Source organism: Phyllostomus discolor, chromosome 2 (genome assembly GCF_004126475.2).
Source record: "Phyllostomus discolor isolate MPI-MPIP mPhyDis1 chromosome 2, mPhyDis1.pri.v3, whole genome shotgun sequence".
Lineage (NCBI taxonomy): Eukaryota > Metazoa > Chordata > Mammalia > Chiroptera > Phyllostomidae > Phyllostomus > Phyllostomus discolor.
In genome coordinates, this window is record NC_040904.2 from 161,747,609 (window position 1) to 161,768,271 (window position 20,663).

Here is a 20,663-nt window from a genome sequence, read left to right on the forward strand (position 1 = left end):
TATCAGAACTGTCAGAGGATTTATCTAAAAGGAAGACGGACAGCCTAGAAGTTGAAGTAGACCCGCACATCCAGACTGGTAGGGGACTACGAGCCGAGCGAGCAGGCGTGGGGCTGGCGCGGGTCGCAGGCGCGCGGAGGTCGGGGGAAATTTGGCGCAGAATCGGCGCGACAGCAATCCGGGACGCAGGAGCGAGCGCAGCGGTGTAGCGGTGATCCCTGAGTACGCAAGCGGCGGCTGGGGGAATCAGTGGGGCAGCGACTGGGGATCAGGGCAGAGCTCACAGCCCAGAAGCCCAGGGAAGTGTCTGACTCCAGGAGAACGGAAGGGTCGCCATTGATCCCTCCTGTCCCCGCTCCCGCCCCTGCCCCCACATATAACGTCACAAGCTAGCGACTGGGGCGCCCAGCACCGGTGAACACCTAAGGCTCCACCCCCCACCGTAACAAGAGCGACCAGACCGGAGAAAAAATAAATAAATAAGTAAAATAATAGGAGAGACGGGGAAAGACGTAAGATGTGTCCAGCAGAACAGATCAGACCCCCAGGACTCATCCTTTTGAGTGACCAAGAAATAGCCAATCTAACAGATGCACAGTTCAAAACACTGGTGATCAGGAAGCTCACGGAACTAGTGGATTTTGGATCCAAATTACATGAAAAAATGCAGATTACCATAAAAGGGATGCAGGAAGACACACGGAGAAGAGCCAATTGTGAAAGGAAGGAATCTGAATCTCAAAACAACACAGTGGACCAGAAGGAAGATAGAAGCAACCAAGCAGGAGAGCATGATGAAATAAGAATTCAAAAAATCGAAGAAAAGCTTAAGACCATCGAGGACACCTTTAAACGTTCCAACATCCGAATTATAGGGGTACCAGAAGGGGAAGACCAGCAAGTGGAAAAGTTATTTGAACAAATAATAATGGAGAACTTCCCCAAACTGGCAAAGGGAACAGTCTTCCAAGAAATCCAAGGAGCGCAGAGAGCCCCAAAGAAGTTGGACCCAAGAAGAAACACACCAAGGCACATCATAATTACATTAGCCAAGGTAAAAACGAAGGAGAGAATCCTAGAAGCAGCAAGAGATAAGGGGACAGTCACCTACAAAGGAGTTCCCATCAGACTGTCAGCTGATTTCTCAAAAGAGACCTTACAGGCAAGAAGGGGCTGGAAAGAAATATTCCAAGTCATGAAAGACAAGGACCTACATCCCAGATTGCTCTATCCAGCAAAGCTCTCATTTAGAATGGAAGAGAAGATAAAGTGCTTTTCAGATAAGGTCAAATTAAAGGAGTTCATCATCACCAAGCCCTTACTTTATGAAATGCTAAAGGGACTTATCTAAGAAAAGAAGATAAAGAAAAGACATGTATAGTAAAAGGACAGCAAACTCACAATTATTAACAACCACACCTAAAGCAAAACCAAAAGAAACTAAGTAAACAACTAGAATAGGAACAGAACCACAGAAATAGAGGGCACAAGGGGGGGCTAGCAGTAGGGGTGGGAGGAGGAGAGAGGGGGAAAAGGTATAGAGAATAAGTAGCATAGAATGTAGGTTGAAAATAGATCGGGGGAGGGCAAGAATAGTACGGGAAATGTAGAAGCTAAAGAACTTATAAGTATTACATATGGACATGGACTAAAGGGGGGGGAGGGGGGGGGGGAGGGGGGGAAAAGGGGGGAGGGGAGTGAAGGGGGAAATGGGACAACTGTAATAGCATAATCAATAAAATATATTAAAAAAAAGAAAAAAAAATATTTTTCTCCAGACACATACAAAGCTTTCTTCTTTCCATTTGGACTTCTTGATATTGTTCTATCACTGAATTTACTTTAAAACAATCTAGGCCCATGGCTCTTACATTTTATGTATATAAAAAATTGTATGTGTGTTTTTGGCATTGAAGTAGAATGTTGGCTACTGAGTTAAGTCATATCACAAAGCTGCCATGTTCTCTGTTAATATTAATTATCAAAGATAACTGATTTCTTTTCCTTGCCTTGTCTGGTGTATAAACAGTATTAAATCTTCACTTTTCTTCCTTGAGATATCTGTCAATAAGATAAGATCAACTTTGCAATACTGAGTTTGAGTCAATCGATCCTTTCTAATTTTTTTGTTATCTCAAATTAATTACAAAGCAATAAATTAAATATTTACAGATCTTTATGGCTTGCTATTTTTCATACACTAGTGAATGAAAATGGATTTCCCCAAGAGGCCCAATTACATAGTTACAAGAATAGATTCAGGACACTGTTAAAATATTCTCTTCTTACCAGGGTGATTACAGGATCAGTTCCAAGCATTTGCCCAGTTCTCACGTTTATGCCAGTATTTCATACAAATGTCATTAACCAGGTTCTTGGTTTTCTTGAGAGCTGGAATTTTGAAAGGTAGCAGAGTCACATAGGGAACAACCTCAATGGGTCACCTAAGATGTAGTGAAGACCCATCTCTGGAACTTGCCTACCTCCTTTGAATTCCATTCTCTTCAGCTCGCAGACTCCGAATGCTTCAATATGATATTAAACTAAGCCCTGAACATTTAGGAAAATTTAGAGGCTCTAGATATATTATTTCATTACAATTACAAATCATATCAGTTCATGAAAAAACTACCTCAAGTTTTGGCAAAACAATTGAGTCTGAAGTGTGACTAATTGATATCTTTTTAAAATTAAATCTATTGGGGTGACATTGGTTAATAAAATGATATAAGTTTTAAGTGTACAATTATGTGATACATCATCTGTATATTGCATTGTGTGCCCAGCACCCAAAATCAAACACTTTACATTTATAACACATGTGTTGATCTCTAATAATGTGATATCACCCATGCAAGGTCCTCTCAGTTTAAAGGTGCAGCACATGATGCTACTGCATGACAATAATGTGGCATTTTGATGATCTCTCTTAATTACTGCTCTTAATGGCTACAATGTATCTGATGGTAGTGCTTTCATGCTTTTAAAAGTTACTCACTGCTTTTGTTCACTGTAACAGCACATTCTTAAGAAAACAAAACTGAAAATGAAAGTGCAGTTGAAACTTGTATGTAAGCATACTGTTAGTCTCGCTACACACATCCACATGAAGCCCTGGGAATTCATGAGTTTTTTTGTTTGCAATATAGTACAAAACATACCTTGGATTGCTTTTCTGTCATTATATATCTCAGCAATATTTTATTTATTATTTTCTAATATTCTTCATTATTGAGATGAAAAACTTTCAAAGTGAGTGATGTTTTTCAAGAAAAATCTAATGTTTGAAGTTCTTGGGCTGAGAGGTTATTACAATGCTAATTTTACATTTGTAATCTATAATTAAGTTGAAAGATCAAGAAGGTCATTCATAATGTAGGCTCAAAAGTTACTAATGGATCTTCTGTATATTAAAATGTGAAAAAAAATCCTTAACAATAATAAATAATGCTGGTGTCCTCAGAGAGATTAAGTATCAATAACATCAGTGACAGGCCACCAGCACAAAATTTTAAAGGACTAGTCTAACTTATTTTTATTTATTTTTATACATTCTAAGGCAGCTGAAAATTGTTAAGACCTCCAGTTTATTCTTTATTTGTTTTCATTTTTATTTTTGAATAGTTCATTTTTATTGTATTTTTTTCCATTACCATTTATCCTTGCCATACCTTCTCCCACCTTCTTCCATCCCCTCACCCTCTGCAATCACCACACTCTTGTCTGTGAATAATTTATAAACTAGAAAAATTTCATCTAATACATAAAGAGGGGAAAATGTAAAATATCATAAGAGATAGCAAATATTTTGGAACATGTGTTTTTAGATGTTCCTCCTATATAAATATATAGGTATATTTATATATAGGTATATTTATATAAAAATATACCTATTAATATAAAAGGTACATTTAATTATATAAATATACCTATATGTCAATATAAAAATACAGAAATATGAACATTAAATATAAAACTTGTATAATTTAATAATTTTTATATGCCATACACCTTAAAATATCACATGGATCTACTTGATACCTTAGTCATAATACCTAAACTGAAGAACAAAATGACACCTGGGTGCTTCTTGTTTCATACAAGTATATCATCTTCCCCTCCTTGTTGTCATTTATAATTCTTCAGTAACACATTATTATGAGGTTAGGACTTTGTGTTCTAAGTTTGTGCTCATAGCTCTTTCATAATTTTTTTCTCAGCAATTACCAATTAACAATAGTATAATATCAAATATTTTATTTCATTATCTTTTATTTTTATTCAACTACAGTTGTCTCTATTTTCTCCCCACCACTCTCCCTTGCCCCACTGACCCCCACCTCCCACTCTCAGTTGTATCCCCCTTTGGTTGGTCCATAGGTCCTTTATACATGTTCTGTGATGGCCCCTCCCCCTTTTTCTTCCATTATCCCCCAGCTCCTTCCCCTCTGGTTACTGTCAGTTTGTTCTTAATTTTAATGTCTCTGGTTATATTTTGCTTGCTTGTTTGTTTTGTTGATTATATTCCACTTATAGGTGATAATCTCAAATATTTTAAATTCTGAATCAGTGTCTATAGGACTTGAGATTAGTTTATATTAATGAATGGAAAAGAATTTTCCCTGGAGGCTCTGATTATATTGTGAATAGTTTTTCTTTTAAAAATTTTTCCTTTCTTCAGAATTAAAAGCAGAGTCTGCTACCAGATGTGTCTAGCCCATAGTAAAGCCCACAGCCTATATAGTCACTATAACAGAGGAGGAAGGCAGTCCTGAGGCTTTCTGAGGAGACATGACATTCCCAGGGATTGTGGGCACACACTGGGAATTACTAAGTAGGTTAAATTATGATGCACTGGAGGATTACCTCTACAGCTCATCCAGCCTCCTGCCAATCCTTTCCCTCAGTTTCGAAGAACTTAGTACAATATGTACAAACCCAGTCCTGGGCACACTAAACAGAATTCCTGCTGTAAAATATGTATCTTTCTTCCCAATCCCTGATCCTATCTTCTTGTGCAGAATACTAAGAAACAAAGTTTGAAAAAAACTATTGAAATGGAACTGTAACAGACATTTCTGTTTTCTCAGTCTTTCAGAGAATTACAAAAATTTAAGATTGTAGAGGCCATTCATTATATTATCAACTTTTAGTAATGAGTCATGTTTAGAGGTAGTTCCAATAAGCATACATCACTTTTACTTTGAAGTGGATGGTGATTTCATGTCAGATAACAGGTAGCCATCAAAATAACACTATGCATTAGCTTGGCTAAATTATATAGTTAAAGGTCATGCTTCCTACAGAAAATACAACTATGATATAAATTAATTCTTTTTACAATATTTAAAATAGTTGTATATCACTGATTTTGATAAATGTAAGTCAAATTTGTTCTTGAGCTAATTTCTCAAAAAGAAAAGTAAGTGAAATCACAAATGTTATACTTACTCTGAGAGTTTGTGATAGCTTTCACAGCATGTCTAGCAATAATTTTCCTGCAGATACTAAGAAGAGTGGACCTTGTTAGCAGAGGCTTGTGTTTGAACTTCTGGCCACTCATGCTCATGGACCAGCACTCCTGTCACAGGCACCGTGGAATGCCTTTGATCTCTAAGATTTTCATCTCTAACACACTGCCAAGTTTTTCTCTGCCTGGACTTCACCCCACTTTAAAATTTCAAGGTTGAAAGTATAATAATATAGTATTCAAAGATTTTAGAATATTGGAACGCTTTCTCATTTTGAAAAGGTTGATATTCCGATTCTTATGGACAGAGTGAGAAGGTTCTGCATGAATAACATTAACAGTTGTTTTATTGCCAAAGCTAAAATAAAATGAATAAACAAAAGGGACCTTGGTGACTCAATTTCAAAAGATCACTAATGAATCTTCTGTGTAATGAACTTGGCAGAAATCCTGAAAGATGTATAGCAGTGAGGGCAGTGTCCTCAGAGAAAGGAAATTGCAACAACAGCATCCAATACAGGCCAACACACAGCATCAAAAATCAGATGGTAGGGTACATGTCTATATTTCTTGCATTTGCTCCACACCTCCTGTGGCTGATATAAGTTCAACAGGACACTTTTTTGCCTTATCACATGTTTTAATTAAAAGAGGTAAAAATGCAGATAATCAAAAAATACATAATCACAAATCTAGTGATAAGTACTAGTGCTATGTCTATACCTAACCTTTTCAACTTTTCCTATGCACCAATATGAACATTTTTATATACATGCTTAACATTATATAAATATTTCTTACATAATTTTTGCAACTTATTTTGTCAACTGATTAACATGAAACTATTTAAAATCACTAGTTGTAGACTGCGAGTCATCATTTTAAAAAATTGAAATATAATCGACATAAAATATTACATTAGTTTTAGATATACAGTGTAATGATACAATATTTGCTTACATGGCAAAATGATCACCATGATACTTCTAGATAACATCTGTCACCATACATAGCTACAAGTTTTTTCTTGTGATGAAAACTCTTATGATCCACTTTTTTAGCAACTTTTAAACATGCAATACAATATTATTAATTATAGTTGTCATACTGTACATTACATCCACTTGACATTTATTTTACAATGGGAGGTTTGTGCCTTTAGCTCCCTTTACCCACTTTACCAATCCCCACCCCCAGCTCTGGTGACCACCTTTGATAATGACCGACCTGTTCTCTTTATCAGCTTTTTAGTTTTTTTTTAAGTTTCCATATAAGTGAGATCACATGGTATTTGTATTTCTCTGTCTGACTTATTTCAGTTGGCATTATGCCCTCAAGTTCTATCGATATTGTCACAAATGGCAAGAACACTTCATTTTTTATAGATGAATAATATTTCATTGGTACCTATATATATCTATATATCAATATATATCAATATCTATATCTATCTATATCTACCTATCTATATATCTATATCTATCTACATCTCAATATCTATCTATATCATCTATATTTATATCTATATATACCACACCTTCTTCACCCATCCATCAACACTTAGGTTGTATCCATATCTTGGCCTTTGTGAATAATACTGCAATAAACATTGTACACATGTGCATATATTTTTTGAATTACTGTTTTTTTTTTCAGATAAATGTAGCAGTAAAATTGTTGACTCATATGGTAGTTCTGTTTTTAATTTTTTGAGAAACCTTTATATTGTTTTCCACAGTGGCTACACCAATTTACATTCCAACAACAGTTCACAAAGGTTTCCTTTTCTTCACATCCTCATCAACACTTTTTTAAAAACCTATTTTTCCTATTAATAAGCATTTATTTATTTTTGAGTAGGCAATACATTTGTATAATTCAACCATAAAAACCAATAGTATCTTTCCATCCTGTCCTCCATTTGCCCATTTTCCCTCTGCCCTCCTCAAAGTAAGCATTGTTAGTTTTGTATTTGCCTTCCCAGAACTTTTCTCATATAAAAGCCAATGCAGTACATATGCTTTCTCCATTTTTTAAAAATAAATGTTAGATTTCTCTTTATAAAGTTCTTCATCTTTTCTCACTTAAAGTAAAAAATATTTCCAAAGCTGTTCACAAAGTTTTTCTTAATCCTTTTTTAACATGCATATCATCCATTGTATGACTACACCATAATTTGTTTAACCAACCCCCACTGATGGATACAGATTATGTATAGATGCTAGCTATTACAGTTTCATGTTTGTAAATATTTCTGGAGGATAAGTTCTTGAAATTGGAAATTCTATGTCAAATGAAATACATATGTGATTATAATGTTGATGGATAATGCCAAATTGCACTCTCCTACTAGAATATATCAAGAGTTCCTGTTTCCTCACACATACCAATATAGTGTATTGTTAGCTTTATGATATTTCCAGTCACTGATTTATATCTAAGGATATTTTCAATTTGCATTTCCTTTAGTGTGAGTATAAACATCCTTTCATATATTTAAGAGGCATTAAAGTGGCATCCTTTGCTATGAACTGTTTGTATCTTTGCCTATTTTTCTGCTGTTATAGCTTTTGCCATTTTTCTGTATCCAAAAGACATCTTGTAAACTTTTAATGTATTTCTGTCATGCTGGATATATGTTTTTTGGCAACCAGAATTCATTTTCACCTCGGTTATGCTCACTCCATATCATGGGAGTTGGAAGATAAAAAGTACATTTACTGGACTCTTTTTCTCTCTCCAGATGCAATTTACATTTTGTGAGTAAAATGCCCACCTTAAGATTTTAGGAGGTGGAAAGAAGGCAGACACCATGTTCTCTTCCAGGAGCGAAGGCAGACTGCCATGAGTCTTTGCAGGGACCTCCAGCATCTTGGCCGGCCACCTTCCTCAGGACTATAGGGGTGCTGTGAAGTTGATTGCAGTTTCCTGGCATACAACAAAAATCAGCTGAAAAAGCTTCTACAATTCAGTAAACGAACATAGTATAAAACTAATATTCAGAAATGATACATACATATATAATTCTATATATACATATATAGTCAGTATAATTTAAAGAAAAACTATGTTTTTAGTAGGAGGCTTCAATTCATCTCTCAGTGTGTGAGACACAAATTGGCCAAAAAAGGTAAGTATATAGAAGACCTAAATAAAATAATGATGGAGATAAATTAATGTATACTTAATACCCCCCAAATATATATCTTTTCAAGTACAGTCACCAAAATGGACCAAATGAAGTTACAAAGAAAATCCCAATAAATTCTTTATGCTGATCAGTTTTGCCATCAAAGAAAATAAAATTTTCTATTTGTCTTATTTTCCCTTCAAGAGTGTTTTATTATTTACTACACATGTTTTTGGCTAATTATTACAACATTTATGTCTTGATATTTTTATTTGTCACTATTGTTAATAGGCTTTTTCATTTTCTTTCTTTAAAAACTTCTTTAAAATTAATTTTATTGGGGTGACTGGTTTCAACCCATACAGGTGGTCAAGTGTACAACTCAAAAAACATCATCTGCACACTGCATCATATGCCCATCACCTAAAGCAAAGTCTTTTTCTGTCCGCATTCCCACCTTCCTTTGCCCAGCTCCACCTACCCTCCCTTTCTCTCTGGCTATTGCCATGCAGTTGTCTGTGTTTATGTGTTACGCATATATATTTTTTGGTCAATCACCTCATTTTCTTTCATCCAGTCCCCAGCACCCTTCCCTTGTGAGGGCTATCAGTCTGTTCATATATCCATGCCTTTTCTTTTATTTTGTTTATCAGTTTATTATGTTCATTAAATTCCATATATAAGTGAGATCATATGACATTTGTCTTTCTCTGACTGGCTTATTTAACTTTTTTTAAAAAAACTATATTTTATTGATTATGCTATTACAGTTGTCCCATTTTTTCTTTCCTTTATTCCCTTCTGCCCTGCAACCCCCTCCCTCAAGCATTCCCCCTCCTTAGTTCTTGTCCATGGGTTGTACATATAAGTTCTTTTGCTTCTACATTTCCTATACTATTCTTAACCTCCTCCTGCCTATTTTTTACCTACCATTTATGCTTCTTATTCCCTGTACCTTTTCCCCCATTCTCTCCCTTCTTCCTCCCCACTGATAACACTCCATGTGATCTCCATTTCTGTGATTCTGTTCCTATTCTAGTTGTTTGCTTAGCTTGTTTTTATTTTGTTTTCAGGTTCAGTTGTTGACAGTTGTGAGTTTGTTGTCATTTTACTGTTCATAGTTTTGATCTTCTTCTTAGATAAGGCCCTTTAACATTTTACATAATAAGGCTTGGTGATGATGAATTCCTTTAACTTGACCTTATCTGGGAAGCACTTTATCTGCCCTTCTGTTTTAATTGATACCTTTGCTGGATAGAGTAATCTTGGATATAGGTCCTTGCCTTTCATGACTTGGAATACTTCATTTCAGCCCCTTCTTGCCTGTAAGGTTTCTTTTGGGAAAACAGCTGATAGTCTTATGGGAACTCCTTTGTAAGTAACTGTCTCCATTTCTCTTGCTGCTTTTAAGATTCTCTCCTTATCTTTAATCTTGGGTAATGTAATTGTGATGTACCTTGGTTTGTCCTTTCTTGGGTCCAACTTTTTTGGGACTCTCTGAGTTTCCTGGACTTCCTGGAAGTCTATTTCCTTTTGCCAGACTGGGGAAGCTCTCCTTCATTATGTTTTCAAATAAGTTTTCAATTTCTTGCTCTTCCTCTTTTCCTTCTGGCACCTCTATGATTTGGATGTTGGAACGTTTAAAGATGTCCTGGAGGTTCCTAAGCCTCCACATTTTTTTTGAATTCTTGTTTCTTCATTCTGTTCTGGCTGAATGTTTTTTTCTTCCTTCTTGTCCAAACTACTGGTTTGAGTCCCAGTTTCCTTCCTGTCACTGTTGGTTCCCTGTATATTCTCCTTTATCTCACTTTGCATAGTCTTCAGTTTTTCCTCAATTTTGCAACCATACTCAACCATTTCTATGAACATGTTAATTACCAGTGTTTTGAACTATGTATCTGATAGGTTGGCTATTTCTTCATTGCTTAGTTGTATTTTTTCTGAAGCTTAGATGACCTCTGTTCTTTGATTTGGGCCTTTTTTTTTTTGTCTTGGTGCACCTGTTATGTTGTAAGGGGCAGAGCCTTAGGAATTTGCCAAGGCAGGGCAACCTACCTTGCTGCATTGTGGCACTGTATATGGGGGAGGGGTCCCAGAGGGAACAATGCTGCCTGCTTGGTTCTCGACCAGCTTTCAGTCACTTCTGTTACCCACAAGCAAATTGGGCCCTTTTGGTGCTGATTCCTGGGTGGATGGTTTTGAATATGTTCTAAGAACCTGTAGGTCTCTCCAATGAACTCTCTGTGAGGCTGGGAGTTTCTCCTGCTGCTGCAACCCCCAGAGATTTTTTTAGTCAGAAATTTTGAGGCTTTATTTCCCCATGCTGGAACCCTGGGTTGCGTGATCTGAATTGCTCCCTTGTTGTTCCTCCCGGTTTATCTACACGCAAATGTGGGACTGCTTGGTCTGCCAGCTGCCACCTCACCTGCCCCAGCCCTCCAGCTGTCACCTTGCTGTGAGTCCTCTCCACCCAGGCTGCCTATCTCTGCCCTTCCTACTGGTATGGATGAATATTCCTTTTTTAACTTCTTGGTTGTTGGACTTTCTTATAGTTTGATTTTTCTGGCAGCTCTTGTGTTTTGTGTTTAAATTTGTTGTTGTCCTTTTGGTTGTGCGAGGAGGCGCAGTGTATCTACCTATGTCTCCATCTTGGCCAACATCATGTCATCCACAAATAGTGAGAATTTTACTCCTTCATATGTGATTTGGAGGCCTTTTATTTTTATTTATTCATTTATTTATTTAGCCTAATTTCTTTGGCTAGTTTTTCCAATTCTATGTTGAATAAAAGTGTGGAGAGTAGACATTCTTGTCTGTTCAGCTTTAAGCTTCTCGCCATTGAGTATGATGTTAGCTGTTGGCTTCTATATGTCCTTTATTTTGTTGAGGTATGTTTCCCTCTATGCCCTCTTTGTTGAGAGTAAATGGATGTGGATTTTGTCAAATGTTTCTGTTATAATAATGCAGATACATTTGCTGTTGTTTTTACAGTTAGGAAAGGCATACCTTCAACATATTTGCAAGGCCAAACACTATTCATATCTAAGGGAAAAATATTAACAAAGTGTCTGACTTCAATATTGACTACTACAGATTAACAATCTACTAAAGAATTGAGACAGAAAAAAGAAAATATTGGGAAAACAGTTTGATTGCAGAAGCATATTTTGATTAAGGAAACATAGGTTGTTGCTGTTTGGTGAGTCTTTTGTGTTTTGGGAGCGTTTGAGATTTGTTACGAAAAAATTCCCAGTAGTCGTTACATTTTTTCTCCCAAACTGATAGATCTTTATTGTTCATGATGATAGTATTAATATTTAATTATAACTAATGTGTTGTTCTGAGCTTATTCTGTTTTATACCAAATATATATTTGATATTCTGATAATCTTTTCATTAATTTTCAAGAGTGAGACATAGACATGGACTGAGGACATTATAATAATGGGAAACTTCAAAAGAATGGTCTTTTTAGTAACAATAGTAATTGCTAAATGATGAATTGGTAATCAAATATAGAAATATTAACTAGTATCGAGGTAGATTTTAGTATTCCCCTCAAATTATATTTATATAGGCTTATTTCTTTTTTTAATTGTTGTTCAAGTACAGTTGTCTCCATTTTCACTCTCCCATGCCTCCACCCCTCTCGCCCCCCACTCATCCCTGCCTGCCACTCTCAAACCTACCTCCTTTTAGCTTTGTCCATGTGCCCTTCATACTTGCTCTTTGATGGCCCTTCTCCTCTTTTCCTCCATTATCCCTCTCCTTCCTCCCCTCTGGTTATTGTCAGTTTGTTCTTTATTTCAATGTCTCTGGTTGTATTTTGCTTGCTTGTTTGTTTTATTGATTAGGTTCCACTTATAGGTGAAATCATATGGTACTTGTCTTTCACTGCCTGGCTTATTTCACTTAGCAGAATGCTCTCCAGGTCCATCCATGCTGTTGCAAAGGGTAGGAGCCTTTTCTTTCTTTCTGCGGTATAGTAGTCAATTGTGTAAATGTACCATAGTTTTTTTATCCAGTCATTTGCTGATGGGAACTTAGGTTGTTTCCAGAACTTGGCTATAGTAAATTGTGCTGCTATAAACATTGGGGTGCATAGGATCTTTTGAATTGGTGATTCAGGATTCTTAGGGTAGAGTCCTAGCAGTGGGATCACTGAATTGAAAGGCAGTTATATCTTTAGTTTCCTGAGGAAATTTCATAGGGTTTTCCACAGTGGCTGCACCAGTCTGCATTCCCACCAACAGTGTATTAGGGTTCCCTTTTCTCCACAACCTCGCCAACACTTGTTGTCTGTTGATTTGGTAATGATGGCCATTCTGACAGTGTGAACTGGTATCTTATTGTGGTTTTAATTTGCATCTCTCTGATGGCTAGTGATGCTGAGCATCATTTCACATGTCTCTGGGCACTCTGTATGTCCTCCTTAGAGAAGTGTCTGTTCAAGTCCTTTGCCCATTTTTTAATTGGGTTGTTTGTCTTCCTGGAGTGGAGTCATGTGAGGTTTTTACATATTACAAGGCCACTGTAATCAAAACAGTATGGTACTGGCATAAGAACAGATACATAAACCAATGGAACAGAATAGGGGGCCAAGAAATAAACCCAAGTCTCTATGGTCAATTAATATTCAACAAAGGGGGCAGAAGCATAAAATGGCATAAAAATAGCATCTTCAACAAATGGTGTTGGGACATCTGGACAGATACATGCAAAAAAAATGAAACTCGATTACCAACTTGTACCATACACAAAAATAAATTCAAGGTGGATAAAAAAGACTTCAATATAAGTTGTGACACCATAAAACTCCCAGAGGAGAACATAGGCAGGAAAATCTCAGATGTTTCATGCAGCAATAGTTTCACCAATATTTATGTCCCCTAGAGCAATGGACATAAAGGAAAGAATAAACAAATGGGACCTTATCAAAATAAAAAGCTTGTGCATGGCTAAAGAAAACATCAGTAAAATGAAAAGGGAACAAACCATATGGGAAAATATATTTGCAAATGATACCTCAGACAACAATTTGATCTCCAAAATATGTAAAGAACTCACACAACTCCACTCCAGGCTTGTTTCCTTTTCATTTGAAAAATGTGTATGTAGTTTTTTAAAAAAGTATTATAATAAGAATGCTTAACATACCTTTCCTCTTAAAAATTTATAGTGTTCTATTTAGTTTGTATATGCTGGACATTTTCTGTAATAAGAAGTAAGGGAAAATGTTCACAGTGGAAAAAAATGGTTAATAGTGATTTTCTTTGGATTTATGATTTTTATTGTTCTTTGTATTTTTCTTTCTTTCTTTATATATATTTTAAAGACTTTATTTATTATTTAGTGAGAGAGTAAGGGAAGGAGAAAGAAAGGGAGAAAAACATCACTGTGTGCTTGCCTCTCATGTACCTCCTACTGGGTACCTGGCTCGCAACCCTGGCATGTGCCCTGACTAGGAATGGAACTGGCGACCCTTTGGTTTGTAGGCTGGCACTCAGTCCACTGAGCCACACCAGCCAGGGCTGTTCTTTGTATTTTTCTTGTATTCATAAATTTATAAGGACTACATATTAATTTTGTAAATCAGTAAAAAGTTGGATATTATTTTTAATTGAATGAGAATGAATGTGAAGACACCTGACAGGTCCTCCTTAAGTGGCCTTTCTCACTGTGCTGTTTGGAGTCCTTGCTCATGGTGACTGCTCACTGGACACTGAATAACTAAGCTTGATAAAATTCAGTAGCAGCTCAGGGGTTTTCTGACCCCAACTTTAAAACCTCCCTTTGGTTCTCCATTTTTCCTTTTGACTTGCATCTTTTTGCTACATACAAGAGGTTTGAGCAGGCTGCTCATAGGGACATCACTAACACACTGAAGGCATTGAAAATCTCTATTTTCAATTGTAACTCTGGCCTCTATGTCTGGATTAACTTGAAAGAGTACCTGGACCCATGCACATCTGAGGAAGTGCTGCTCCTGTATCACCACTTTCTGGACAACAAGCTGATATTGTCCCCTGGAAAGTTTTGCCTGTGTGAGGAGCATGGCTGGTTCTGCCTCATTTTTACAGATCAGTCTCTCTGCCTAAAAGCTGTCCTGTGTAGGTTTTCTAGAGGAGCAGAAGCAGGGTTTGACCATGTAGCAACAGAAGGATGATGCTTGGAAGGAGTAAATGGCCTGCCTACTGACCAGCAGCTCCAGCCAATGACATGCTCAGGGTGTCCCCAACGTCAGCCTCTGATCCAAAAGGCTGTAGTATTGAGCTGCTGCTGTAGCAGAGCAAACAGTGGGCTCTTCCAGAAATGAACTCACCTGACCCAGACATCACTCTCAAGTTGAGCATTTGTCTCTTTTGAAAGTTTGCATCTTTTTATTCTTTGCTAGCCACTTTGTGGTGTGAAATAATTTTAGGAGGTTTTGTGTGGGAAAACCTGTAGAAATAAAGGGAGCTCTGGATTGGTTTTATTTTGCATCCTACCTCTAATAAATTGCATGTTGTCCTAAAAACTTTACACTGAACATGAGATCTTTCCTCTTAAAAGTTGTACATTACTGTTGACCAAAAGCAGAGTGTTTCAAAGCTAGTCTTCGGTGCTTTTAAAATCTTAACTGAAATCTTATGCCTGTTTATTAATTTCCCACCCTACAGCTCCTGGTAACTACCTTCCTTTGATTTTATGAATTTGGCTGTTTAGATATCTCATATAAGTTGAATCATAAAGTACTTGTCTTTTGTTTTTCTTGTTATTTTATTTTTTATTGTTGTTCAAGTACAGTTGTCTCCATTTTCATTCCACCTCAGTCCCTCACCCCACCCATTCCTGCCTCCCACCCTTGAACCTACCCACTTTGGTTTTGTCCATGTGTCCTTTATACATGTTCTTTGATGGACCCACCCCTATCTTCCCCCATTACCCCTTTCCTCCTCACCTCAGGTTACTGTGTGTTTGTTCTTTAATTCAAGGTTTCTGTTTATATTTTGCTTGCTTATTTGTTTTGTTGAATAGATTCCACTTATAGGGGAGATCATATGGTATTTGTCTTTCACCACCTGACTTATTTCACTTAGCATAATGCTCTCCAGTTCCATCCATGCTTTTGTGATGCAAATTAAGACCACACTGAGATACCACTTCACACTAGTCAGAATGGCCATCATAAACAAATTAAACAACAAGTGTTGGAGAGGTTGTGGAGAAAAGGGAACCCTAGTGCACTGTTGGTGGGAATGCAGACTGGTGCAGCCACTGTGGAAAACAGTATGGAATTTCCTCAGAAAACTAAAAGTGGAACTGCCTTTTGACTCAGCAATACTACTACTGGGATTATACCCTAAGAATCCTGAAACATCAATTTAAAAGAAGTTCATGTCTTTTGTATCTGGCATATTTTACTTAGCATAGTGTCGAAAAGGTCTAACCATGTTGCATGTTGTAAAATTTCATTCTTTTTAAAGGATGAATAGTATTCCACTGTATTTCCATACTACATGTCTTAATCCACTTATCAGTTGATAGATATTTAGGTTGTTTCTACATCTTAGTTGTTGTGAATGGTGCTGCAATGAACATGGGAATGCAGATATCTCTTTAATGTCTTGATTGTAATTTATTTGGACAACTCTTGGAAGTGCAATTGCTGGATCATATGGTAGTTTTATATTTAATTTTTGAATAAACTGAGTGACTTTTAAATTTAAATATTAAGGAAAAAAGTGTGAGTTAACAAAGAATGACGAAACTATTTTGATGGAGAAACTATGTATGGAGAAGACTAGACACAAACACAGAGGGGAAATGTAGACTCAAATTTCTGGAGCCTCAAGTGTAGTAAGATGGAGGAGATAGTTACAGATGATGAACTGTATGAAATTCTTTTTTGGGGGAGGAAATGTGGTAAAGAATTCATGTCCTTCCAAAGTATAACTTTTCATATAAATGATGCAATATCTTTACTACTACTTTTCATATTCCTTTTGAAAACGGTTCTGTTTTAGTGTCATTCTGTGTTGACATTTCAGTATATGTGTCTACATCTGGCAGAGTTTTTGCAATACCAAAATATTTAAATTCCTCAAAGTAGTTATTATCTATTTTCACCATTTTCCTTTACCTTCATGTATTTTTTGAGAAAAACTTATTTAAAATTTTGGTTATTAGTAATTTGATATATGATACAAGTCTTATCATTTTTAAGTTTTAGTATTGTTACTGGAACCTTGGTTCTTTCCACCAATACAGTAAAAAATTACAGATCAGTGAGATGGAAGTAGATGAGTAAGAGTTTTATTAATATGTCCTCAAGAAAGAGAATGCTCCTGACAAGAGTAGAGAGTGGTGAGGAAGGCTTACATAGAAGAAGCAACAGGAGAGCCTAGGCTGGGCTGCCTTAACTCACTGGGAAGTCAGAGAAAAGGGGCCTTCGGAACTAGTTAGGGGATTAGCCTGGGTCAAGTTGCCATCTGCTCATTGCCTTAGAGTTTAAGAGATATGTGTCTGTGAGGAAAAAGGGGGTTCGGGAGACGGAAAAGGAAAATGGCCTTGGCTGCTCTCCCTAGAGAGAGAGTGCTAGCAGATCCTTTGTCTTGAGGCTTTTATGTCCTTCTTGCAGGTGAAAATCTTAGGTTAGGTCTCAGGGGAGGGTTTCAGTAGAATATTCATCAGTTCTCCAAGTGCGCCCTTTCAGAGTCATGGTCTCCACTGATTGGTCAAGGCCAGGGCAGGGAACTTTAGTTATTACAGCAGGTCCTGGAGTTGCCCACCTGGTTTTGCTGCTTTTCTGGGCCTGGAGCTGAAATACAGCTGAGGATGAGATGTTATCTCTAGGGAGGTGACCTTTGTATCCGACTGTAAATTGCTCAGCCATGAGTTTAGCTATCTGTCTCAATTTCCCTATTCCACTTGCCAAGGAATTTTCCTAGGTTTTGCTATCCTGTCTCATTAATTTAGATGTTTTCCTTAATTTGAGGTCTATAATTTCCTTTTATGAAAAAAAAACTATTTTAGTACAAGTTAACCATTTTGCTTTATTTTATGTAGAATTGGTTTTATTTACCCTTGAGGATATATGGGAATAAGTTTTTGCTAGTTTGTTGACCCTTCTCAGTTTTCAGTGCTTAAAAGAGTACCAGTCCCAAAGAAAGTACCCAATACATATTTATTCAATGACTCAATCAATAAATCATTCAAAAGGTTTGGATTGGATGAAACACTGGTGACCATTACTTATTCTTTTGTTGGTAAATGTAAAGATTTGCTAACCTATGAATTTCTCTTGATATTTGTGATTTGGATATATACTTCTGTTTTACTTTTTACTTTTTGTTTTTGGGTATTCTTAATTTGAAGGTGAGGATTGAAAGTTAAAAAGCTGTTAATAAGCTTGTGTATAGAAGGATCTTAAAAGAAGCTTGTGAGAAAGACACCACTAGATCAGGATGAATGAGAGAGTTTCGAATAAGTTAACCTGACTAGAGAATTTGGTAGGTTCATTTTATGTGTGTTTATTTGGCTTCACATTCTCTTATTTTTTGGAAAATACCACAATTCTTTTGATGGAGTTACTGAAGGCTTGTTTTACTTGCTTGTTTCTCAAGGTGTAAATGAAAGGATTCAGTGCTGGAGCAATGGAAGTAGTGAGCACTGTCACACCCTTGTTAATGGCCACTGATTCCTTTGCTGAAGGTTTGATGTAGATGAAGATGCAACTGCCATAAGTGATTGAAACCACAATCATGTGGGAAGAACAGGTGGAAAAGGCCTTTTTCCTTTGCTGAACAGAAGGGAATCTAAAAATTGTTTTAATGATATAAATGTAGGACAGTACTACACACATAAGTGTCACAATGAGGGTCAGCACAGCGCAAATTATCACGGTCTGCTCCATGAACCAAGTATTTGAACAAGAAATTTTCAGGAGGGGAGATGCATCACAGATAAAATGATCAATGACATTAGAATCACAAAATTCCAGATTTAGGCCTAGACTCAGTGGGGGGATTATAATGGATAGACCAGCAACCCAACAACAAAAGACAAGTCTTCTACAGACTGTGCTACTCATGATTGTCACATAATGTAGGGGTTTGCAGATGGCTACATAGCGGTCATAGGACATGGCAGCTAGGAGAAAAAATTCAGTTACACCAAAGAGGTCAGTAAAAAATACCTGGCTGGCACAAGCATTGTAGGTAATGACTTTGTCATCTGTTGCTATGTTATACAAGTACCTAGGAATACAGGCAGTTGTGAATGAGATCTCCAAGAAGGAGAAATTTTGTAGGAAATAGTACATGGCGGTTTTAAGATGAGAATCCAGTAAGATAAGGGAGATGATAGTCAGGTTCCCAGTTATGCTCAGCATGTAGGTGAGAAAGAAAAAGATAAAAATCAGAACCTGCAGCTGAAGGTCATCTGTCAGTCCCAGCAGAATGAATGTGGTCACAGTACTGTTTCTCATTGCTGACATTTGACTTCTGTTAAATCTGCATGGAACATTGAAATATTTTATTGTAGATTATTTTAAAATTATGAAATCTATCTTATTCAGGTTTTAAAAATTCATTATTTAAAATATACTTACAATTTAAATGCATATTCTGTAAAGGACTACTTTTGACTTTTACGGGAGCAAAATGTCATGACTTTCAAGAATTCCGTTTAGTGTATTTGTTTGACACTTTGTTCCTTGAAGATTTAATATATATTAGACAACTTGGGCTCTCTATGCACCCCTTTAGTCACTTGAAGTTCTAACTCTATAATGAAAGAATTTTGTTTCTATTTTTGTTTATTGCATACCTGTGTGTTTCTCTCCTGAATACCTCTAAACTCTGTCATGCATGCATACATATCTTTTCAGCTCTCTCCTTGACATTACCTCCTTCTACAGCTTATTTGTCCCTAAGCAATCACTTATAATTCATGGCGGTACACAATATGAACTATCTTATGCACAGTATACTTATGCACAATCTACATTTATACTTTTATGAAGTTCTCTGATAAACTTCAAAGATATTATAGATGGTATGTTTTTGTGGCCCTTATCTGTCTGCTGGTTTTTTCTTCATGCCTTTTCACTTCTCACCATACTGATATTACCTCTGTATTTTCATCCATTTCTATTTTTAAAAACATCATCTTTCAGGTGATTATTACTAAATCTCTATTTTTATTTTGCAGTAGTCCTTTCTGATTTTCAGATGCAAACTGACATATCTATCTGAGCATTACAAATGGATTTTGAATCTTTATGTCACAAACGCAACTGATGATCTTCTCTATCCTTCTTCCTCCCCCTCCACTTGATGTGATCATTTCAATAAAAATAATACATGTAGACATATTTATTGAGTGCATTTGTGTGATAGGTATTTTAGTAAATATTTCTCACAAAACATCTGTTTGCTATCCTTAACACACTGTAAAAACTTCTATTTTTCCATTGGTTTTCAACTTCATCTTTAAAGTGTCAGGAAAGTTTCCTGTGAGTCTGATAACTATTTTATCTCTAATCCTTGTCACTGTGTTCCCATGGGCAACAATGTTTGCTACTATTTTAACATGTAAGAAATAACACTAACTTGTGGGGATCATAAATGTGTTTCTTTGTCACCATATGTTGTCAACTGTTCTATAAATGTTTCTAAATGAATTTATCTGCATATATTTTCCAGATGCCTATGGAACTATTTTTCTTTCTTTTTGGAATTATAATTCAAAGCACTTTGATATAACTTTGGGTACACAGTGCAATATATAGATGATGTAGCATAGAATTGTACACTTAAACCTATATAGTTTTATTAACCAATATCACCCCAATAAAATTAATCTAAAAAGAGCTAGCTCATTTTGTCTTGAACTGGCTAAGGAACTTGAGGCTGGTTATGTAACCAAAATGTGTTTTAATCTTAAAAGTGTGGAATTTGGGTTAAAAATTATTGAATTTTAAAAATAATTTTCTATGTTAGAATGTGTTGTTGAATTTTTTTCTTTTGTTTTCAAAAAGGGTCAGCTTTCTTGGTTTTGTTTATCAGCTTCACAGCAGGT

At 36.3% G+C, this 20,663-nt stretch overlaps 1 protein-coding gene across 1 annotated transcript; it reads right to left on the minus strand.

The window, feature by feature from the left end:
• Nucleotides 1-17,265: 17,265 nt before the first annotated feature.
• LOC114513267 (olfactory receptor 6C2-like) lies at nucleotides 17,266-19,288 on the minus strand. Its single transcript, XM_028532510.2, has 2 exons — nucleotides 19,192-19,288; nucleotides 17,266-19,093 (listed from the first exon to the last, which is right to left on the minus strand). The coding sequence occupies exon 2, from the start codon at nucleotides 19,075-19,077 to the stop codon at nucleotides 18,133-18,135; it is 945 nt and encodes a 314-aa protein (XP_028388311.2). The 5' UTR covers nucleotides 19,078-19,093; nucleotides 19,192-19,288; the 3' UTR covers nucleotides 17,266-18,132.
• Nucleotides 19,289-20,663: the final 1,375 nt, after the last annotated feature.